The sequence below is a fragment of the Argopecten irradians genome, chromosome 2 (genome assembly GCF_041381155.1).
Source record: "Argopecten irradians isolate NY chromosome 2, Ai_NY, whole genome shotgun sequence".
Taxonomy (NCBI): domain Eukaryota; kingdom Metazoa; phylum Mollusca; class Bivalvia; order Pectinida; family Pectinidae; genus Argopecten; species Argopecten irradians.
The window spans coordinates 51,632,637-51,658,112 of record NC_091135.1 but is presented as its reverse complement, the minus strand read 5'-3'; the positions used below and the strand labels follow the sequence as shown (position 1 = coordinate 51,658,112).

At 33.9% G+C, this 25,476-nt stretch overlaps 2 protein-coding genes across 5 annotated transcripts in view; one reads left to right on the top strand and one right to left on the bottom strand.

Annotated features, from left to right (window-relative positions):
• The window catches only part of LOC138315866 (small conductance calcium-activated potassium channel protein 2-like), a 76,288-nt gene extending 67,591 nt beyond the window's left edge, over positions 1 to 8,697 (top strand). For 3 of the 4 annotated variants that reach the window (XM_069257178.1, XM_069257175.1, XM_069257177.1), the window contains exon 2: positions 3,392 to 8,697. In XM_069257178.1, the coding sequence (XP_069113279.1) occupies positions 3,398 to 4,777 (1,380 nt within the window). In that variant the 5' untranslated portion in view covers positions 3,392 to 3,397 and the 3' untranslated portion in view covers positions 4,778 to 8,697. Of the gene's footprint in view, positions 1 to 2,332; positions 2,453 to 3,391 lie in introns of those variants that run through there. The other variant, XM_069257179.1, reaches the window with a different exon arrangement.
• Positions 8,698 to 14,730: 6,033 nt separating this feature from the next.
• Positions 14,731 to 22,096, bottom strand: LOC138315868 (small conductance calcium-activated potassium channel protein 2-like). The gene is made up of 2 exons (XM_069257181.1): positions 21,882 to 22,096; positions 14,731 to 20,725 (listed from the first exon to the last, which is right to left on the bottom strand). Exon 2 carries the CDS (start codon positions 20,722 to 20,724, stop codon positions 19,327 to 19,329), a length of 1,398 nt encoding a protein of 465 aa, XP_069113282.1. The 5' UTR covers position 20,725; positions 21,882 to 22,096; the 3' UTR covers positions 14,731 to 19,326.
• Positions 22,097 to 25,476: the final 3,380 nt, after the last annotated feature.

Genomic DNA, 25,476 nt, shown 5'->3' with positions numbered 1-25,476 from the left:
TATAATCAATTATCGGGAATAGTTTCGTGATGTCAGAGAAATGTATTGCGTTGTATGCATGATCGATCACCCTGGATAAAGCTCACCTGATAGAATATATGGCTGGTATTCAGGGGACATTGGTTCGAACCGTGGTCTGACCTTACATATTCCACTCCTCTTACTTTGGATGCTGTGAACAGAAAACCCGGCTTAAATTGACCATAGGTTTTGCTATGAGCAAAACACGCTTCACGACATTCGATGTACTGTAAATATTTTTCTTTTTGTGAGGTATTTGTTTTTCGTGTGCTCATAAAGATTCAGTCATCGTTTTTATATCTAGCTAGACTTTTAATACAATATGCGTTCGCTAATGTAAGATAACTCATAGAATATTCAGCCTTATAATCAAAATATTTTACTTTTAAATATCCAAAATAGTCTGTAAGTAGTAGAGTGAAAACTATTAATAGTAAACCGTTGACATTTGACATGTCTGGTTTGATGATATTCTTGATAATTTTCACATCTGTTTTTGATGTTTACTTATATATTTTTAACTACACGAACCTCACGTAGGTTAAAGTTGTATGGTCTTTAACTTTCGCTCTTTTTCTCATAGTGAAAACTGTACAAGTGTTATACATATTTTTCTCCGTCTGCCTGAGGTTTAAACTTTCTAATTTTACCACTTTTTATAAAAAGGCAGCACTGGAATTATCTTTAATTATAAAAGTAAAAAATCTTTTTTAACGTGTACACGTGAAAAATAGGCTCGAAAGATGCCGAATCATTCCGAACTCTTCCGAACATCGTCGCGACAATCTCGAAGTAAAACGAGAGTTGTGAAAACAAGTGAAAATATCAGCAATTTTTCATAAACAAAATATGTGATCGACCTCATCAGACTCTATCTACAAAGAAAATAATGCTCGCACATTACAATATTTGATACACACAACATTTTACGGTAATGTGTAAATTGGATGTTTCAAATACTCAATCTGTGGACATATACTAGCATGATTTGCTCATATAGGCCAGAAGGAAAACGTAAACAAACACATGTGTGCTTACGCTAGTTACCTGGCTCACCACGTGCAGGTCGTGTCGAACGTCACGTGATACGATTAGGAATCCGACAAAACCCGAAGTCACTGAACATGGCGGTGATTGAAGGCGCTTTATTCCTAGATTTCGGCTCTCTTATAGGCCGACATATGCTTTTGGGGAGCTAAATCATCAAGTTACATGTCAATGTTTAAATATCAAATGTTTAAGTTACATATCGTTACAGTGACATTAGCAGCAATACAACTTTAATAATAACGTGTGGTGTCACTGAAATAGTTTAATAAAACAAACTGCTGTACCTTTCGCAGTTTATTGAATTATATGTTGGCGCAACTTTCGTTACCAGGATAAACAATTAAAGGAGAAAGATTTAATAAAGGTTGAATATGTCGCATAAAATCATAATTTTACAGTGCATTTTACGTAATATAAAAGGATTCCCTTAAATGAAGGCAGGGTGTTTACTGTATCAATTGTGCACCAAAGAAATGATATTTTCTCATGTAGAAATCACGCCTGTTCGTCTGCATTGTCAGTAAACACATGACGTTGCCATATTTTACCCGTATTACAGAATTACTGAGTGGGAAGGATATACCGTGTGTCATGATGACAATTCAATATATTGAGTTAATTATCAGTGTTTACCAATCCTCATATTACCTAAACATAACGTAATTCTAGCGGATATATATAATTTATTTTGACATTTGTCGATGAACAATGACTTACGATTGTTATACATTAACGTCTATTGGTACAACTAAATTAAAAATACCCCAAAATACATGGCAAAGACTGGTATACTTATTTAGCGTAGTTGGGTTAGATTATCTACTAAAGGTTTGTTCGGTGAAATATTTCAATGTTTTAACAACGCAAATTCAGCAACAACACTACTAAAACATTAGGTTACAACCATGGACATACCTATCCTCCCTACACAAAAATGTATTCAAACGCCTAGCGAATGTGAAATGAAATGAACAATTCCATATAACCACATAACAGTCAAGAGCTTTGTCTGTATTTGAATTTGAGTATAACTTGGTCATGTAACATCAGTCAACACCTGTTGTGTTTTACGTAGGCGATCAAATGTATGACGATACCTTTACAACTACATACACATATCAAATTAATGGATTCCTATATATAACATTACAAAGTATCTAAAAGACTAAAATAAACATAGGTTTATACAATATTGTGTAGGTGGCGCGGCGATCGATCCTATTTAAATACGCTGCAGTATTTATAATGACCACTTGTTACCTTCCTAATTTCCCGTACCACATGGATCGGTTTTATAATACGTGGAATACACTAGCACCACCAACACAGACTCTCATTGTTCCATACTCAAATCGTATTGGATTGAGTATCAGTATGGAAGGTAAGCGTTGGGCGGTGCTAATATTCCTGTTTCCCCGTTTTATCTGGAATGGACTTAAAAGTCAGGAACGTGTTACTGTAGGAATGCTACTGAATATTATACTAAAACCATACTGCCGTAATACCATACCATATTGCTGTTATTTGATATTGACATATGAAAAAATACGCAGAATATTGTAAGTTACATTGTATGTTATTAAAATCTAAATATAATAATATATTTGCATTCTTGAACTTTAAACGAAGTCGACTCTGTTTCCCGAGATAATCTTGATGATATTACTTCGTAGGATTGCGCCTCAAACTATTTCATATATATAAAACTATGTATTATCTGGGGCACTATGCCTTTATTTTGAGCGATTTCAGTTGTCGGTACTCGAATAATATTGTAGTTAGTAATGGCCTCTCTTCAGAACAGAGTTTTGTTTGTTTGTTTTATTAATTAACGTCCTATTAACAGCCAGGGTCATTTAAGGACAGCTTCTCATCAACGCACCATGCTGCCAAAGACACCAAGCAACACAAACGACCTAGTCACATTAAACTATCCATTTATTTGTCGCTCTTTCAAGCGTTCGAAATATAAGATGATGAGCGCTTTTTATTATTTTAGATTTATCAATGTATGTGCTTCATAATCCCATACCACTAGAGTCGAGCTCTGTTATTGAAAAGTACATGTCAATATTACGTGTGTAATTGTTAACCGCTGTTATATTGTTCCCGTTATGTTCGTTGCGTGTCTACAGCTTATAAAACGCCTCTGCAATCACTAACTAGCCCTATAAAGACAATACAGATGTGGATTGTACCTACGCTTTATCACATATGTATCCATTATTACATTATTTGATATATCTAAAATTAAGTCAACAAGGAGAACATTTAACTAAACTTTAGAATTTAATAGCGTCATTTTATTTTGTCTTTGCAGAGTAAGATGACCGGAAGTTCACTGGTTGAGGATCCTGGGATACCTTTGGTAGATCGCCGAAACGGGAAGTACAATAAATACATGGCTGATGATAATACGAGTCAGACCGACCTGGTCTCAAACCTTGCGCCTGTTTCGAAATTCGATAACATCAGTTACCGATTGAGTCGGCGGAAGAAGCTCATTAAACGACGGAGATATGTAGTAAGCGTTGAATTTACGCTGGCTCTGCTTGGTATTGTGTTCATGTTGGTGGAAACGGAACTCTTCATTCAGAAAGTCGTAACTAAAACGGACGCTATTTCATTAATTTTAAAAACATGCATTTCAATCTCAACGGTGTTTTTGCTAATGGCTATTATTGCTTACCACATAACTGGAATTCAACTCCATATGACAGACAACAGCTTGGAGGATTGGCGTCTTGCGGTCTCATTCCCTTGGACATACCTTAAGATATTCACCGAACTGATTATCTGTGCTATTCATCCATTTCCTAGTAGCATTGAAATTCCAGGGTTGAATCCAGACGGAAAAACTAAGATGGTATCTATTGATCCGATCCTCTCCATTCTTATGCTCCTTCGTCTGTACTTGGTTGGTAAGTTTATGGTCGTGAACAGTCGTTTGCTTACTGATACAGCAACCCAAAGTCTTGGTGCTTTAAACAAAGTCAAAATCAACACAGCGTTTGTTTTTAAAGCACTGATGTCATCGAATCCAGGAACTGTCTTGGTCAGTATAATGCTTGCAATCCTAATAGTAGATACATGGGCCATGCGTACGTGTGAAGTATATTATCATCCAGACGAGGCGCATTCCAGTTTTTTCAACGCCATGTGGATGATTGCAATCACCTTTCTAACGGTTGGATACGGAGATATTTACCCAAACACATACTGTGGCAGATTCGTTGCCGTAGCAACAGGACTGATGGGAGTTGGTACCACCGCTCTTCTTGTTGCCGTCCTGGCCTCAAAACTCGAACAAAGTCGGGCAGAAAAATACGTCCATAATTTTGTTTCACGCGCTCAGCTGGACAAACAAAGGAAGCATGCTGCAGCAGATACTATAAAGTACGTCATTCAACTTTGGCGCCTTCGTCGACAGGATGCAAATGACGACCGGAAGCGGATACGACTGCATGGGAAGTTACTCCAGGCAATTGCAAATATGCGCGAAGCGAAAAATGAAAAAGCATGCATAGGTGAAAGCGCAATAGGATTTATCGAGGTGGCCAAATCAATTAATGAAGTAAACGATACGGTGGAAGGAATACAGGAGACTCAAAAAGATATGCAGACTAAAATAAATGATATGGAATCAAAGATGGATGACCTTGCTAACAAAATGGATGCCGTATACCATGCAATCGCTCATAGATAACTGTCACGTGGAAGTTTTGAAGAGGTATCCACAACCTTTTGATGCTTTTGGTGATGGTTGCCAAATTTGAAATTACGAATTATCAAGAAAATCATTTTAAGCGGGTATTTACCGGAAGCTACTTAATTTATCAAAACGCCAATATATTAACATATGACCTCAGTGAACCCTACATTTATTTCATATTCGACATGAATTAACTTATCTTCGTTCATGTCAAACAGACTTTGTCATGTTACATCATGGTTACGAAATTATTTATTAAGTAAATCTGCTTTAAGATGTATACTTCATGTTATAGAATTATCCTACTTATTTTCACTTGTGATTATTTTTAGCGTATTTCTCTGAAGATTGGAAACCGCGAAAATAAATCACTGCCCAATTGTTTTAAACACAAGTAAAGTAGAATCCCATGATTATATCGTGAAATTAAATAGCCGGGAATAAGTCGGCAGAAAATGCGAAAATTCTCGGTCGCAAAAATAAGTTGGTTTGCAGTAGTAAATAGGAGATGTTATATTATCTATCTTAACTTATTACATTAAGTACCATGTGTTGATGTAATGTAAAAATATGAGGTATTCATAAACTATTATAGTTATATTTAAACCATGTATCGATGGGTAGAAAATGTCATTATTGCTACAGATGGTATGTCATATCTGTACACAAGTTGGCTGACGGTAGTTTAATAGATGTGGATACTTATCAATGTTGCAATAGCCTTTATGTACTACATAATCAGCTGTCTGTTTTTAAAAACATTTTTAGTCTAGAATTATATTTGTGAAAATACGACATTTATTTTCAACGCTATCTGGCGAAACAAAGAACAAATGTTATTGGAAAATATGTTTTGATATTGCCTACTCTGAGGTATATTAAATTGACTTCGTCTTTGATCAACAATAAACACTGGAACAACTAGTCTACCTTTGTATACTAGAAATTTATCTTATCATGAATTGTGACATCATTACTAATAGTAAAAAAAAATGTCTACACACAAGAAGAAATATCTTAATAAGCAAACATGAAAATAGGTGTTGTCTATACATCTAAAGAAAATATAAAACAAAATCACAGGAATTTGTACGACTATGCATCATATAAGTGATTTGTATTAAGATATTAATGATATATCTACAAATTGGAGCACCAGCTCCCTGTGATATCGACAACCACATTAGAAATGACTTCGTTGTACATTCAGGTGTCCGTTTGATGTGCCAGCTGTGATATTGTGCTCTTATCTATACGATCAACTATATATTAATAATTTTCAGGGTTTGATAGTGTTTGTATTCTATTGATTTGACAAGCGTTTATGTGATAAATCCTTTTGTTTTCGGTTGATGTACTTTGTTCCATACCTCGATTGTTATATTGTGTTATTGTTGAAGATAGCAGACGTTCAGTGTTATTCTGAATAGGCTTGGACTCCTCTATACGTGGAAATTGTAAAAAAAAACGTTAAATGATATTTATTGTTATATTACAAATATCATGAACTATTACATGAACTTTATGATTATTAAAATTTCGTATTCTAGTTTTGAGCTATGTATAATGGATGCCCATTTGGATCAAAACATGCATAAACAATTTTGCTGTGGTACATAGATAATATGAGAAAATACAAGGTAAACCTTCGCTAATATTGATAACTCTAATATTCAAGCCATATCATAAGTTTTATGCTGAATGTCTTTTTATAACCATCAAAGTCTACATGCTCTTAAAGTATGACAGATGCGGCTGGTATGACCTACGTTTTCTTGTAAACCAAGAATTAATAGCTATGGAATTTCTGTTTGAATCTCCACTGAATTTGTAAAATTAGGTCACAAACTTTTCAATTAGAAATAAATTTAACCAAAAGACCTCTCTACGTTTATGTTTACTATAAAACCTTAGTGCCTCTCTGAGAGAGAAACAGCAGTCACAAATCATATTATGTAAACTTTTTAATTTTTTAACCTTTATAACATAAAATTACTGAATTCTATTCATCCAATAACATATGTGAATGTCTGTACAGAAACGAATACATATATTGATATTGATTTAAAAGATAGATATGATATAAAATCGTGAAACAATATCTGCCCGCTTCGGGTTGGAGAGAAAATCGTTCCTTTTGACAACACAATATTGATATGAAAATACAACATCTATTGTTATTCAAAAGTTCTATTGAAAACTTTTATTACATATTAAAAGTTAAATCTGAAAATATATATCGCAGAAATTAGAACTCGTATTTTACGTCATATAAATGGTGTAAGTTAAATCTTAAAAATCTCTGATAGAAATCCTTATCGGTATCACAAATGCTGGATGGACTTTAGTTATCTCTAAAAGCTGCGACTACCACCCCTACTTGATTTGAAGACTTTCTTTTCACAGGCTTCAAACTCGACCATGGTAGCCACATTGGAAAAAAGACACTAAACCATACGTTCTCCAATTATTCATATTGAAAACGTAAAGCGTGTTTCATATATATATTTAACCTCAATATTTTATTTACAATGGCGTCGTGCATAACATAATAAAGGTCTTACCATTTCCTTTTCATTTCTTATCCGGAGTAGACGGTTGTTAAAGGTTTAAAACATTCTTCCGTTTTACTTCCAAATTCTGTACAAGATATATAGAAGTTTAAGGTTATTAGGCGGTTCTTCAAATAGCGCTCCAACTTTTCTAACACTGACGATGTCTACTCCATGTTCTTAGATATTCAAATTTGTGATTTGTGAAATAAGGCATATAGAAACGGCAATGATTTCCATGGACATAATCAACTCATTAACCTTAACAGAATTACGTTTTCATGTTTAAGATCTGATGTCAAACAATTAACAAAATTTGTGATTATCATTTTTTCGCGTATATCATGAATAGCGAGCATTTATTTTTCTATAAATCATCACTGTAACTGCAGTAGGCTGCAAACTGCTTCTGTTGAATTGCGAAAAAATGTCAAAGCTGTTTCGCAAAACAGGTTTTTTTTTCTTTTCAAAGTAAGGTTTCATCAGACTTGTTTTAGTCTTAACAAGCTACACTTTCTATGGTATCTAAACCTTATACTCCTCATACACATACTAGTGCACTGGACAAAATCGGTTATCATGGCTCTCGGTCTTAAGAGTTGAATGCGCCTTTGTATGTGTGTGCTTTCAAAACATCAAGAACAAGTCAAGTCTAGGAATCTCATTAAATGAAAAGGGTTACCCATAATTTTGTAGGTTTTGTTAGCATTCATTTTGGTCTGTTCGTATTCCTGCCATCATCTTACATTACCCCAAATTAAGTATGTTCTTATTCTTCAGGTAGTACATTCATCTGAGGCGTTTTGATGAATAAAGATTTATAAACTCATCATCATATTCAATCTGAGCTCAAGTATTTGTGTGAACATCATGAATATTTGTAATTTGCTATCTGCTTAATGAAGCATGGTGATAATAATATGTATATAAGGTTATAGTGCATTGTCTTATTGTAGTGCTATTAGACGGTCTATTTACACCGCCTTGTTTTCGTGAAAAATATATCCGAATACTTACGATTAGATTTTTTTTTGTGCATTCTTGCAAGTTATAAAAATCAACGTTGTGGACAACATATCCTAAAAACTTTATGGGGCAGACATTGATTAATTTCATTTCTCGAAAACAAGGTGATGAAGTTGGTTGTGAATAAGATAGAAATTTCATAAACTGCATTTCTCTTGTGTCATTATGATGTGCGGAAATGTCTTACTTTCAGTATATAGATATATAAAACCGTATTATATAATAATATAGTTTATTGGTGTGCCTCCGCTTAGTCCGCTGGCCCTTGTACAGCTGTACGTACTGGTAGTTCTAACGTAGGCATACAATCAGACTTAATAAAAAGTAGAGAATGTATGTGAAATTTTGTTGTTTTTCTATTATGTGTTTTTTTCCTTCAAAATAAAACTTTTACATTAATCAGCAAAAAGCTCTTAATAATGCGTGCGAGTGATTCAAATTTTAACAACACAGTATTGCATCAAAATGAGTCATACATGGTCATCAATGAATTATTTCTTTAATACGGTATCATAACTCGAAACTTCTATTAGCCCTCCAATATTTTGTTTGCGATAGGTGGTTATCGAACTAAATTAAAACTTGGATATAAGTCATAAATATCGTATGATATAGACATTAATTTTAATCATAAAGCTGTATTGCAAATATTTATATGTTGCCAAATTTGAAGAACTGTTCATCTAAATCGACAACTCAGGAGTAAGTATGTATCGGATACGTTTAGCTGTTGACATCAACCCCTGGTATTCTACTGATCAAACCGACAGACGGAAGGGTACTCAACCTCTCTATAACGTTCCAACACAACCTCATATATTTAACCGACATAATTCAAAACAGCTTTCTGATGTAAGGATGTTTACATAGATTTCAGTTGAATTAATGGACATGTCCGTCACGACTAAAAAGAGCGTCTCAGTTCATTATCGTGAACAGTTTACTGTAATATAAGTTATACATAGAATTTAATGAGGTTTCATTTCTTTAGTAATTTTTTTCAACTATTAGAATTATTATCAAGACTAACCAAAATTACTCTTCAATTACCATTCTATTCAAGTTTTGCTTTACCCCAATATTTACGGTAAAACCTTGTTAGGTTGCTATATACTGGATTTGGAAAATATAAAAATCCTGAAGCCATAGTTGTATCATTACCTTGCACCTATGTTATCGTGTCATCAGTTCGAATTTTATAACGATACAAGACAAACTAACAGAAAAATATAAATATGGCAAAATGATTTCTGTTTTCCTTTAGCAATTTCCCGATCCCAACACTCTTCCAAACACGATTATATGAAACCTGTAATGGGTTCATGCTTAAATGGAGTACATCACGAATTCAACTATAGGTAAGAATATGACCTCCAAATACATTACCAGTGATGATACATCATAACAAAGACACAGAAGCTAATAAATTATTCCGTTTGAAATAAAAGATGTGGTTTACTTTGTAGAAATTTATCAAAAACGTAAAAGACTATGTAATGGCGACATGAAAGAAAACAATCGATGGCGTACAATATAGCTAACTACACTGAATACTTTTTAATGGATCGGTACAATCAGCTCTAACTTATCAATAACATGACGTAAATGAATATAAAGGGAGTTGACTTTATTGAAGAAGTGGGTTGCCTGTTGTCAGTATAAAGTGATCGGTTAGGGTGTGTTTGTTCGATGTCTTCCGTGGCATGGTTTATTGAGGTAGTACTATAAAAGGGGCAAGGGTTAAACTACATCAGATGATATCACATGAATATAACACTGTCTCCTATAACACTGATAAGCTAGCGCTGGCACTTCACACATACAAGCCATCGCATACATTGAAGGCCTTCCTTACATGACTCTGACTGTTTATAATAAACAAACAAACAGACAAATACCGCAGTCTCCCAAAACACACGCATCTGCACACAGCAACACATTGGACACAACAAATAAGAGTGTAATTACTAAATATATCTTTGTGATTATTTGACATCACTTGTCGCGTTCCTTTACTCAAATTAAACACATAACCCTTCATTACAATTAAGTTATGGTGTACTATAATTATAATGTATGGTATGTGTTACAGTGCTATGTCTTAAGGTATCACTTATGTTACAGTCTTTCTCAAAGCATTTCCTTTAACGCGATACAACTCCACTCATTGTTAACCTCTTAACCCGACATATATTCACGTTTTGTTTGCAAAAATAAATGTAGATTTCATTCAGATTACGGAAACAATATTCAGATAAGATGCAAATATGTGAAGAGAAGAATGGACTAGTCGTGTTTCTATTGCCCATTAATGCTTCTGTCTTTATGGATGGCATATGTTGCAACACAGTAACGACTTTTGGCTTAATCGTTTATTCAATTCCCTGAAATCTTTTCCTCGTTTGTAGCCGATAATGAAAGCAATAAACCTTCTCTGTGTGATAATTGTGTGTTTTGTAATGATGACTTAGGACGACCACATTGCTATTTTATTTTAAAAACTGTATTAGAACTGGACTTGGCCGCACGAATGTTAAATGTTGAATTATCAGTTGGCAATTACAAAGAATTTAACAATATTGATATCAAGTCAATCAAATAAAAAAAAATTGTCGCTACCAGTTACTCAAGGGGTTAACAGTCGTATCAGAGGCTTTGAATTTCTCACTATTAACTTTTTCTTTTCTTTTTATAAACTACGATTGACTTTCGTAATCTTAATCAACTACTACCGTCATATGGAAGGTTATCAATTTAATTTTATATGTTATACTAATTTCTATTGGCTAGAGGTTTGAGGTTATTTTTCCATAGACCAAAAGAATTGTATGTCGAATATTATGACGTCATAAAATCTTTTAAAGCGACAGTTTTTGACAAATAAACTATCGACTAATTCAATGCGTCACGAAACAATTTGTTGTATTGTAAACATATGCAAATTAATGCTGACTTAGTACCTTTCTATTTAGTATTTAAAAATTGAATCATAAGCATTAATATCAATATATTTTATGAAGTCATAGACAATAAACGAATGGACAATGTTTTTCATAGACGCTTTGCTTGAATGTCTTTCCGTTTGTTGCCCGTGACTTCATAAACCCTACAGAAATTGAGAATAATCCTTAAATAAACTCTATCATTTAGAAAAATTGGAAGAAATAGTTTTTAATTTAGTTAAAAAGTATCAAAAGCAGTATACTGAAAATATAGTTTTAAGAAAACTTAGATTAAGCGCATGTAACATTAGATCAAGGGATTTTACAGGTTGTTCTGGATGAGGAACTTGTTGAGGTCAACACTGTATGATGTGGCAAAAATATTTTATTCCAGGTTAAAAAATTAATAGTTGGAATGTAAATAAGCAACTATAACCAAAACGAATAAGCAAATGATATTCATAAGTATTATGTTTACATGGTAAAAAATTGTGAAATCACACAACTGAGCATTTTTCTGACATTTCCAAATAGACTTTGTTACCACATCTACACAGACCATGGCATATAAACGAAAGCCAGGATCAATCACACAATGATAGAGAAGTCCAGCATGATATCAGTATTGTTATATATCTTGAGTGACAATCTGAAAATGAAAGTGACATAAGACGTGTTTCAGATGATGTGACAGCCAATGTGTCTCAGTAGAAAGACCACCATCTGAGACTATTATTGATTTATCAGCTTCTCGGATAAAACGTTATCAGTACTATTAGGTTAAAAGTATTTCATTGGATAAGGTAATTTGGATTTCTCTAAAGTGCTTACTCATTTGACAAATATTTCAGTTTTCCTAGAATTTTGTGAGAAAGAATTGATATCAATATAGTGGTTTGAACAAAATTTAAACTCGTTTTTGTGCGAGAACATAACCATTGGTTCAAGGCCTAAATAATATTAACAATTGCAATATTTCTGTATCGATAAACTACCTTGGAGCAGGTCTGTTTATTTCCCAATAACTTGAGCGCAGAACGTGACCCAATTCGGTGCGTATAGATATATGTAAACATTGGCGGACTTCCTTTGACATTCCACAAAATCACATGCCAATGTTTACAAATAACACATGTACGAGACAATCGTAGACATACAATCAAACAAATTTATTTTTATTAGGTCATCTGACCCGAAGGATGATCTATTGTCATCATGCACTGTCCGTCGTCGTGCGCCGTCCGCCGTCCGTAAACTGTTCATTCAAGCGACTTCTTCTCATTAACCGGAAGGCCCAGGGTACTCATATTTGGCCTGTAGGTTGCTGGGATGAAGGGCTACCACGTTTGTTCAAATGAATGACCTTGACCTTCATTCAAGGTCACATGGGTCAAAAAGACTAAAATCTTTAAACGACTTCTGCTCAAGAACCAGAAGACCCAGGGTACTGATATTGGGTCTGTAGAATGCTCGGATGAAAGACTACCAAGTTTATTCAAATGAATGACCTTGACCTTCATTCAAGGTCACAAGGGTCAAAAAGGCTAAAATCTCTAAACGACTTCTTCTCAAGAACCAGAAGGCTTGTGGTACTGATATTGGGTCTGTAGCATGCTTAGATGAAGGGCTACCAAATTTGTTCAAATAAACGACCTTGACCTTCATTCAAGGTCACAGGGGTCAAATAGCTATAATCCTTGAAACAACTTCTTGTGAATAACTTAGAGGCCTAGAGACCTGATATTATGCCTGTGACATGCTTGGATGAAGGGCTAACAAATTTGTTCAAATAAATGACCTTGATCTTCATTCAAGGTCACAGGGGTCAAAAACGACTTCTTGAGAATAACCAGGAGGCTCAGAGATGTGATATTGGGCCTGTGACATGCTGGGATGAAGAGCTACCAAGTGTGTTCAATTGAATGACCTTGACCTTCATCCAAGGTCACGGGGGTCAAATAGGCTAAAATCTTGAAATAACTGTTTGTGAATACCTAAATGGATTGACCTGATATTGGGTTTGTGACATGCTGGGATGAAGGGCTATCATATTTGCTTTAAAAAATGACCTAGATCTTCATTCAGGATCACAGGGGTCAAAATGACTAAAATCTTTTAACGACTCTGTTGTATTGTACCTATATATAGTCAGATGACCGGTAAGGCCCATGGGCCTCTTGTAATGTGTTTTGCTATTTAACTTGAATAAAATAATTGAAATATAAGAACTATTTTTTATGACGTCATAGACTTCCTTGACATTCCACAAAATCACATGTCAATGTTTACAAATAACACATGTACGAGACAATCGGAGACATACAAGAAAACAAATTTATTTTTAATGTGTTATTGCTATTTAACATGAATAAAATAATTGTGTTGTGCACGGAGAAACATGACGGCAGTATAATTTTGACTGCGAAATATACACGGTAAATGATTTAACTGATGTCCTAGTTGATTTTATTGTTGAAAGAAATATTGTAAATATTAGGATTAACCTCTTACTTTGTTAAGCTTATGAGACGATAAACCCAATGGAGCAGTCCGTAAAGTGTACGTAAAAGCTTCACGTTTACGCAATTTACCACGTTTTTCGTTGGGTTTATCATCTCATAAACTAAACTAATTAAGAGGTTAATCCTTAAATAATCTCCGCTTGATATTTCGATGGCGACATCCGTTTGATAGCTTATAATTTACAGTTATTATTCAATTGTAACTTCTCAATTTAATACAAATGAGATTTCACAGCGTACTCCATGGAAGGAAACGTCAATACCTCAAGGAAGTCCATACCAGACCAGGAGGGGTGTGTTTTTCGGTGTCTTTGGCTGTATGCTTCAGTGAGATAGCACTATAAAACGAATAAGAGCTCCACTATAACAAGGGAACACAAAACGAATATACCACAGCCACCTAAAACCTAGATATTGCACACACAGAATACATTGCACATAGGAAAGGCCGTACTTAACTGACCATATAACCAAACCAAACCGAATCAAATTATTTCATACCACATCATTGTAATGTAGAACCACTCCAGCAAGTTAAGCTGACGTCCTGCATAACGATTCCCTGAGGATGGATCGCCTCGCAATGCTTACTACTGCATCAGACATACATAAAGCATTGTATTACTATGCATGGGTGGTTGAACGACCAGAAAAACAAAAGAAAGGGCCATCGCCTTTGAAATATGATTAGGAGATCACCTCGTCCATTGCATGCTGTTATAAAAAAAATATTCTTTGACCCAACATTGTATTTCAATATAAAATACCGGTATATGATTTTTTTTTCCAGTGACTACGCGTGCTTGTCTGGTTTTCACGACAAATTATATCCAACTGTTTTCATATATAATGTTAGTATAAATAGATATGGTTGTTACAGCACAAACGTACTTACAAATATTACAAGCATATCATATCAGGGTTACATTTCAGAAAAAATATCTATGCATGATTATAAACATTTTATTTTGATATATACATTTCAATATAGGACACGAATACGACAAATATCTATCTATGTTACATGAAATAACACACCATATAAACGTACATATCAATTGTGACAACATAAGAAACAATAAATACGGCACCATCTGTACCATGGATTGGATTGTCATTGTTTCATTGATAGCTATAGATTACATGTATGTATATCAATTTAAATAAAATTCATGTTTCAACAGCTTGTATGCCATATTACCATTAAAAAACGTGTAAAGACTAAATACCACAGGAGAGATAACTCAAACAAGAGAAGGTTGCTCGTTAGTTAAACATTACATTTCCCGTGTGAAATGTCATATTTGTTCAAAATTCAACAAAACAAAAAAAACGAAGAAAGGTTAGGTTTTTCAACCTTTACGTTTAAAAAATACCAAAGGGAGAAAATATTTTACATAAAAAACGGTTTTCATTGTCTACATTTTCAAGTATCAAATTGTGTCAATTTATTACCACATTCATAGTGCCTAGACGTACGTGGCTTCGTTAGTTCTAAAAAGAATTCATTCAAAAGTTCAGAGATGCAAATATGATAGAAAATCCAAACATTTCTCTTTAGTTTGATAAGGGTTATTACACTGTAGTTCGTCTTTTTAGATAATGTTTAAAGATATATGTGCCGTAATTTTCATACCCACGAATCAAGAAGAGCTTTTGATATTTCATTCACCATCAAATATTACAAACATCTTGACTATTACAATACTTACAATACATAGTTTTTGGTTTTAAGTACAGATAAGAACATGAAGTACTGCCAACAAGCAAAATCGTGGAATTTTCATCCCCCGCTTTCAGAACATATTGTAGGTAAACATAATTGAGGTTAGGTTTAACCTTTTTTGAAACATTGAAAAATAAACTGAAGTCTTATTCGGCAGTAAGATGTTTTATTAGTTATTTTATGATAAAACATGTATTGTGGGGTAAAGGAAACTGATTGAATAAAGCATAGTGTAAATAATGCATACCTGTAATTACATTAAGCAGATGATTGAAAATATGTAGGGAGTGTAGTCCACATTTGTTAGTTATAGTTATTACATGGAAATGGCAGAAAATGAAATATTTAGTAAATGAAGGGGGCACAATCTGTGTTAAATAATGTCCGCTGATAGTGACTATTAAATTTGGCTGAGCAGAAAATGACGTTTTTAGTACATCAAACGGCCATAACTCCACCACATAATGTCGGCCAATAGTGGCAATCGATCTTGGCCAAGCCCTTAAGGCATTTGACCTTATTACCAAGTTTGAAGATTATCGGTTAATATTTATTAGAATAAATGGAGGGAAATGGCAGAAAATGACTTTTTTTAGAATAACATCCGCTGAAAGATTTGATCGAAGCTGGCCAGGCACTTAAGGCATTCAATCTTGTTACCAAGTTTGAAGAAAATCGGTTAATATTAATTACAGTTATAATAGTATACGAACATATATATTAGATTTGAGTTAAAAGCACTAAAAAGTCTTATTTCGACCATTGACAACAGATATGAATTTCAGATAACTACTCGAATAAACGAATGGTTACAGCTATGAAAAATATCAATTAAAAAAAACCGTTTGTTTTTCGTATAGCTAACTGACATTACTGGCCAACATTGTCTCTTGTTGCTTATGTCCTAATTGTTTTGTTGTGTGTGTGTTATTGTTATTTTTTATATTTATTTATATATATACATATACATGCACATTACTCCAATTTCCTTCCATTCTGGCATTTTCCTCTCATACACTAGAAATTACATTGTTTTTTATCATTATTTATGAAAAGGGGGCAGGGGGTAAGGGAAAAAAACAGATGGTAAGGGGAGAAGGAGGTAAAGATGGATAAGGGTATGAAGAGGGATGGTATATAAACTAATAAATAAACAATTAACATAAGGGGAAAGACAAAAAAGAAAAAAAAGGACAGAAAATGGATATCAGTTCACAGATCTATACAAATGTATACATAGTGCAAGCATGACACATGGAAAAACATGTATAGTTATTTCATTTCAATTTAAAATATGGACAAACTGTCAGGGGTTTACAAATTCCACTAGTTTTAACCATTTTTCCAATCTTTATTGAATCTATTATTTTTTTCTTCTTTACCAAAAGCTTTATACTTTTAAACATAGTAATAATCTATAACAGAGTTTAAAAAAGCTGTCACATTTAATGAACCATGTAAGCATCTAGTTTTGTAAATATAATGTTTAATATAAAGCACAATTTCATTATCAATCCTATGGTATATACAATTTTGATCTAGTTTCCAAAAAAGCATAGTTTCTTTCATAATAGCAAAAGGAATAAAAAGAATATCCAAAAGGTTTTCATGGGTTAAAAAGTTCTGAACTTCAGAGCATTCCCAAAAACGATGTGTGATTGTCTCCCTTTCTAATGCACATTGCATACAGCGAGGATTATTAAAAAGACCAATTTTACAAAGATATTTAACAAATAATCAACCATTCAAATTAAAATGACATAATTTCACATCAGAGAGTCTGACTATAGACATTTTATCTATTTTTTCTTTTCTTTTTTTCTTTTGTAAGTCTTTTGTCTCATTGTGTTGCTTTTGTATGTCTTGTAATATATTTTGAAAATGAATAATAAAAAAGGATTCAATAATCATAATCGGAAAGGGTAATGACTCCGTAAGTTTCAATTTCATTAAGCTGATTTTCAAACTCGTCTGAGATTTTTTCAATGTTAGTCAACATACAAAGTTTCATTAAGCTCGGTGTATTTACTCAAGTTATCGTGTTCATAAGATTCAATAATTATAATTGCAAAGGACAATAACTTTGTAGGTTACGATCTAATCAGGTTGATTTTCGAACTTTTCGTCTAAGATCTTTCCAATTTCAGTCTAAATACATGTATAAAGTTTCATGAAGTTATGTGCATATTTATTCAAGTTATCATGTTCACAAGATTCAATAATCATAATTGCAATAGCTTCGTACGTAACACTAAATGCAAAGTTTCATGAAGTTGAGTGCATATTTATTTAAGCTATTGTATTCACAAGGTCAAATAACAATTTATTTCTAGTGCAAAGGGAAATAACTCCGTAAATTATCGTCGAATCAAGCTGCTTTCCAAACCCGTCCGAGATATTTCTAATGTTAGTCTACATACAAAATTTCATTAATAAGCTCGGTTTATATTTACTCAAGTTATCGTGTTCATAAGGTTAAGTAATCATTAGTGCAAAGGGCAATAACTTCGTAAAGTACTGTCGAATCAAACTGATTTTCGAACTCCTCCGATATCTTTCCAATGTTAGTCTGCACAAAAAGTTTTATTAAGCTAGTTATATATTTACTCAAGTTATGGTGTTCACAAGGAAATGTTAACGGTCGTCGCACGACGGACGACGAACGACGACGGACAAAAGACTATGGTCAGATGACCTAACAAAATCATGGTTGAACATATCTCACTTTTGTTAAAGCAGAATTTATTTCTCGGATAAACAATTTCGCAATTTCGACAATTTTAAGTATTTTCGATATGGCTATAGGAATATGTATAAATTATCTCGCAGACGAGAATTTCGCGACCCACTGATGTCCCGATCCCGCAAAAAATACTATCTATATTGTATTTGAATGTTAACAAGGCTGTCAAGCGAATCAGAAGTAGTGGTCATGACAAGATTTTGTTTCATGGGTTTTATTGGGTTAACGTCCTATTACAAGCCGAGTAAGAAAGAGCACGAATGACGACTTTTGGATATGGATATTATAATTGTGGCTCTCATCAAGCTAAAGATCAGACATCGTAGTGAAATGTCCATCATCTAATAATACTGATGTGACAAGCACCATTTTTATGCAATCATAAGTATGTGTTCACATAGAGTAATATAATTGCTGAACGGAGAAATAGCTGTTTATTTGTAAACGATGCAATTACCATTTACCATATTACCATTTTATTTACTTAGATGGCTTGTAAACGTGTTAACAAATAACATATCATACGAAAGTATACATTACGTTATATTTATAGTAGGGTACAAAAGTAGATTTTGAACATTTCTAACATCAAAATGCATCATATTTTTGCACTGTGTTCCTTCCTTATTAATATTGATATAAATATCGTGTTGTGATATTAAATTGCAACTTTTAATTCTTAAAATATATCCATCAAATTATCATAAGTATGCATAAAACGTAATGACAAAGGACAAAATGATTGTAAAAATAATCGATTTGTGTAAATATCACCAAATATATTTGCTATATACATCTTATAATTGTTTTTCCTGATTGCTATGGAATAACAAATATAGAATGACAAAATTTATTCCACGTATTTCTGTAGCCAATGTTGCAAAGATTTAGCACAGATATTTCTACCCATAAATAATTGGAAACTCCTCGGAAGTACTCACGAATAGTTCATGATATGCATTATTCAAGACTGCAAAAAATTTCAGACACCAATGATAAGTATATCCTACAAACCAGGTTTTTGCAGCATTTCTATCTCAATTTCGCTGATAGGAGAGTTCGGATTTCGTTGAGTTTGTCCTCTATATTACAGAGTCGCATATCAAGGGAGTTGATCCTCATCTCGAGTTTATTCTGTCCGTGAGAGTTTCTCTCTACTACTGTCCCTATCCTGTCTACAGTGTGCGCTACATCAACCATTCCCAGCATTCCATCGCCGATGTGGTTCATTTCATCTCGTGCGACATTTATTTCCTTCAGTGCGTGTTTTAATCGATCTGTATATTTCCGCATATCCTTACTTTGAGATTCGCCATGTTTTTTCAGAGTCCATATTTTTAAAACGTTTTTAATGGCATTGGCAGCGGCATTTTTCTTCCTGTTCTCAATTTGCATCCTGGATACGAAGTTGAAGACGTATTTCTCCTCCCGAGATTGTTCCAAATTCCTCGCCAACATGGCGACAAGGAGGGCGGTGGTGACCACCCCCATACTGCCCGTGATTATCGAGATGTACCTCCCGCAGTAACTGCTTGGCGTGGCGTCACCGTACCCGACGGTCAAAAACGTGATTGCAACCAACCACATGGTTTCTAGGTACGTGTTCTTACTGTTAATTGGTTCATAGTAAATCTCACAAGTTCTCATCGCCCAGGTATTTACGAGAAATGTGATGACCATAACTAAGAATATCAACAGGCCTGGTCTATTAGTCATAGCAGCCCTGAATACAAATTTCGTATTTATTTTTACTTTGCTGAGCGTTCCAATGCTGCTCGTAGAAGTATCGGTCAGCAGCCTGCTATGGACCACGGCAAATTTTCCTACAAGGTATAACCTGGTCATCATCAGAATGGACAGTACAGCATCAATACTGACCAATCGTTGGCCTCCACCAGGAGAGGTATAGACTATGTTATAGTCACCCGGAAATGGATGTGGAAGACATACAATAATTTCCAGAAGCAAACTACAAACCATCCATGTTGTTATTACGGATTTCCAGTCTTTTACGCCGACATCCAGAACTTTTATCTGTATGATAGTGTAGTAGTTTATACAGATAGTGACAAGAAGCGCTGCGGTTGTGACTGATATGATACATTTTATACCCAGAGATATAACGCTTGCCTTAGATATATTGTGACTGATGTACAGCTCAGTTTCAATCATCATCAGAATAATACCTGCCATGGCAAAGACGAACTCCAGATCAACAATCCAACGTCTGCGTTGTATGTACTCTTTCCGTAAATTAATTCTATCCCCTAAAGGTATTGAGTTCGATACGTCACGATGCTTGATTCTGAAATCCTCTTTTTGGTTCAGAGTGACGTCACTTCCAGAGTACGTCATCTTACTTCGAATGAATTTGAAAAGTGGTGTTTTCGGCGAATCTAACTCCATTTCTTCATAGTCTTCGTACATCATCCTGAAAACAAATGTGTAACCATACATAACTCATACACACCTGTAGTAACAATCACCACATATTGTTGATCAACTGGTATGCTTGAGATTCTTATCATGTTTCATTATTTCACATATTGCTATGTGTCATCAACAAATCGATGTCAATAAAGTAACACGTTGGATCCATAACATCACTAACTGCTGTTCTATCATTTCATATATTCACACTGTACAAATGTAATTTTTATCGGTTATGGAAAAATATTTGAAATATGCACAGTATTAAAAAAAAGATTGAGACATTTGCTGAGGAAACTAAATGGGTAGTCATTTTGGTACCACTATAACGAACAATATTAATATGTAATGAAATCGGACAGTTAATGTCCTAAGAACCTAAATACTCTTTAAAATAGAGAGATAGAAATAAAATACATGTAAATAATCGTACAGATTTTTCGTCCCTCTATAACTTGTTCATTCCTGATTCTAAGATAGTTCAGTAGTCACTGGACAGTAAAAATCAAGGACTATTAGTTCACTAACTATAGGTTTGCAACGATCATATTGGTTCACTAGCTAAAGGGTTTCGGTTAGATTAAATGTACAAAGGTTATCGTAAGAACAGTAAGTCAGGTATTACAGTAAGCATACTAACATTTACTCAAAACGTGTGTAACATGAAGGACTATACATAGCTAGCTGAAAACGGTTGGGCACCTGTGAACTACATGTAAAATACTACTCTGCAGATGTATGAAGAAAAATAGATGTTATCACTCTTAATTGTTCAAAAGTTACCAATATATTGTATCAATATTATTATTCAATGTAAATGTAGACACAAATGTAAATCTTTGATAAATCGTAATGAATATCAATCAGCAGCAACACGCAGCTTTAAAAAAACAACTTTATTTGGGATGCTAGCACTACTACAATTAGAACAAATATGTCTAAATATTCCGTGTCAAAGAAATTTAAAAGAAAATGAAAGGGGAGAGAAGTATGCCTCTGTTTAAAGAATTTATTTACGTGGCATGTAGTATAAGATTAAAAGATTTAGAATTAAGTCTCATGTTGATATTAGCTTGATTTTAAATATTCCGCAAAGATACAGTTTACATAAAATCATACTATGGATGAAGCATTAAATATCACAATTAACGACTTACCTTTAAGAGAAAGACATACTGTGGTCTATAAGCTGAACAACGTCTTCTGATTTCCATAATTACGTTACTGAATAAACATTGACTAAGCGAGGGACCGTTGGGATGATCTGCCTTTTGATAAATATGATAACAAAACCAACAGTCCTGATACCACGTCACAGAAAATAACATCCATATAATATATAGATATACACGCGTAAAATGTCACTGTTCAATCAGACGAAAGACTAATAAAATTATTGATCTGGTAGACTTGACATTTCCACTCCAATCTGTGACAGTGGTTTACTTCACTCGATAAAAATTACATCAATAACATTCAAGAATTTGATACATCGAAACATTTAAATATCAAATGATTATAAAATTTAACGCATAGACGCAATAATTATTCTATTAGATTACATCTAAGTATATCTGCAACCAACTAAATCATAAAATGATGACACGGTAGCAAATATTTAATTATTTAAAACGAAGTTGCATATTCCCTTCGAGTGCCTCAATGGAATGCAAGCTGTCACCACATGCTTGGCGAATTTAAACTACGGACAATACAAAAACGAGATTTAGGTTTATCGTCCCTCCTATCGTTGGTCAATATAAATATGTATGTACACATCTACATCATGCAGAAAATGACCAGCTGTGCGGTTTTCCTCATACATGTAGTTTGTTTTTGTCAATACGATGGTGTTGGAGGTCCCAATTTATGTAAATGATGTAATCTGTTTTATTATTTTCACCACATCTGCGCTATCTGAGCCAATAAGAATATATTGTTCACTTAACGTCAAGATAAATGTAAAGATCAAACTGTGCGTATTTTGTTAATTTTCTATAATACTACGCGAGCCTAGTTACGCAAGGGGTTAAGGTGTGGCTAATCTACTCAAATCCTTTTATTTCTTTTATCGAATCGCAACTGGAAAGAAGCTGAGATTTAGACTGTAGTATTCGACATCTTGACTACTTAGATATAATATTGCAATAGATTATGAAGCAATTGTCACTCGTCAATTTCGTGCATTTCGTAACTTAAACCACGGCAAATAAATTTAAACTGTAACTAGGTCTATGTGATAACATGTTTAGTATCAAAACAATGATTCACCGATAAAATATGCGAAAGTATTTCATAATATTTTATAAGTGATATCTCATGAGGATTACATATCCTTTAATTTAAGTATGCCGTTTAAACCACGGAAAATACATTTAAACTGTAACTAGGTCTATGTGATAACATGTTTAGTATCAAAACAATGATTCACCGATAAAATATGCGAAAGTATTTCATAATATTTTATAAGTGATATCTCATGAGGATTACATATCCTTTAATTTAAGTAAACGGACATATTTCAGTCTGCCCAGGTGTAGTTGTATGTATACTTATCATTTTTATTTTAAATATATTTCAGGGACCGGCTATGGTATCATTTTATGCAGATGGATTTTTGATTGCGAAATCTGGAACTTTCCTAGATATTTATATATTTTAATCGACGTACATATATTATCTTCGCCAATCCTGTTGTCTTTTATTTATATATTTACGAACATTTCATGCTTTGGTGAAACATCTAAACATCTTTTCTTACCCCTTTTATAAACTTAATGTGATTCTGCTCATTAGTAAACATCTCCTCAATGTATTGGAGGCACCGTCACACTCCATTTATCTGCGTCATCAGTGCGACATTGCGGTCATAGAACGGCGAAAACAACCAAACTTTTCATGCCATAACATCTGTATTATACCTGATCAGGAATGATCATTCCAAAATGGCAGACAACAATGTTGCAAGAGGTAAGTCAATGTTTGAGCTATGTTATCGAGTATTTATAAACAGAGGAACTTTTGCTGTATGATTAATAACTGATTTAACTTTGCTGTAGTATAATTACAGCATCATTTTAGCCATTTGTTAAAATACTTGTATCTTAATATTGCCGACTTTAACTATATATGCATAAACATGAACATTGACACACCCAAAAATCCTTTCACTGTACGTGGGCACCGTAAGTGTAGAGAATATACCGACAAATAATCTCAATCTCGAAAATCTACTGAACTCAAAACATCATCTAAAGACGTAATATCACCATCGATCCTTCACATTCCACACTTCAGCAGAATTCGCTAAAGGACTCTCCTCTAACAAACTGACGCTAATTGTTACGGAATTGATTAGTGAAAAAAAAACATGCTTAAAAGAAGCCAATTTCCAGACTACTTTTTACACATGAAAGGCGTTTTTAGATTTACTTAACATAATTTATTTGTATCATATATACAACGAGATCTTTTTAGGCCCTCTCCAAATACAATTTAATAAAAACATACTCAAGATGACAATATATTTACATATGTACAATTTGGAGAGGGAATGATAGATGGAGAAGGCAGAGAACTGACACAGTAAGATATACAGATAAGCAAGTAGTGTTGGTTGGTGGGTGTTTTTAGAGAAAGAAGGGAAAGGCAGTTTCGTGATCATTTTTTTAAAGATTTTATTTACTAGAATGAAAGTATTTTCCGATGGCGACATCAAAATATTAAACAGTTCAAAACTCGATGCTTTCTGCTGTTTCAAATGTCTATCACATTTTTTGCCATGTTTTCTTTCTCCTATTACCCAGGCTTTCACAATATACTATATAATTTTCTATGTATCGATAATGTATTTCTGGGTGCTCTGGCATATAATGCTACCTTAATAATAGTATACCACTATTTAACTTTCGTATGCATAATAAATTTTTGAAAACTAAAACGTCTTGTAGTTGTTTTTTTTCAAAATGCAAGGAAAGCAACGACAATCATCCAGCATGACGTCGGCCGTCTTGAATTGCCTTTCCTTGAAAACCCCACATAAATATCTACTGTAACAGTTACATATTTGTCTACCTTAACTTTGTTTTTCCCAAAAAATGTGCAAAATACACGAGTTTTACGGTACTCATAAGAAAAAAGGTATCTCCTAAATCCGATCCAAAAAACACGATCAACTCGTAGCTGTACAGGCTACAACTCAAACGGCGTCCAGAATACAAATGGGATTGACGAATAAGTAACCCGACAAAAAGTATGACAAGTATCGAGATTTTTGGATACTGATCCTAGATTTGAATGGCCTGACCAAGCTTCAGCCAAACAAGCATGATAAGACTATTTTCTGAACACGCAATATAAGAAATTGTCTGATAATTTTGCTGGCCTCTTTCGCATGGGTGAATAGACTCCATCCTGACGTTTTTTTCTACTTCTTCTGTACCTGCCAGAGCGTTTAGGATTGCTCAACGACGACAGCGCTAAACGGCATCTAGGTGCTTTTTTCCCCACTTGTTTGAGGCTAGGAGATATAGTCGAACTTTTGTTTGTTTGTTTAATTTACGTCCTATTAACAGCTATGGTCATGTAAGGGCGGCCTCCCATGTATGCGGTGCGTTGTATGTTGTGCGAGGTGTGTGTTTTTGTCGAACTTTATATACCTTCAGTATAACGACTAACAGATAACCTCAACAATTATAACAGATAACCTCAATGGTGAAGTTAGGACATACCAGTAATGATCAACCGGATTGT

What these genes read in the sequence shown, in the direction of transcription:
- LOC138315868 (XM_069257181.1), bottom strand. Translation starts at nt 20,724, where the DNA reads ATGATGTACGAAGACTATGAAGAAATGGAGTTAGATTCGCCGAAAACA.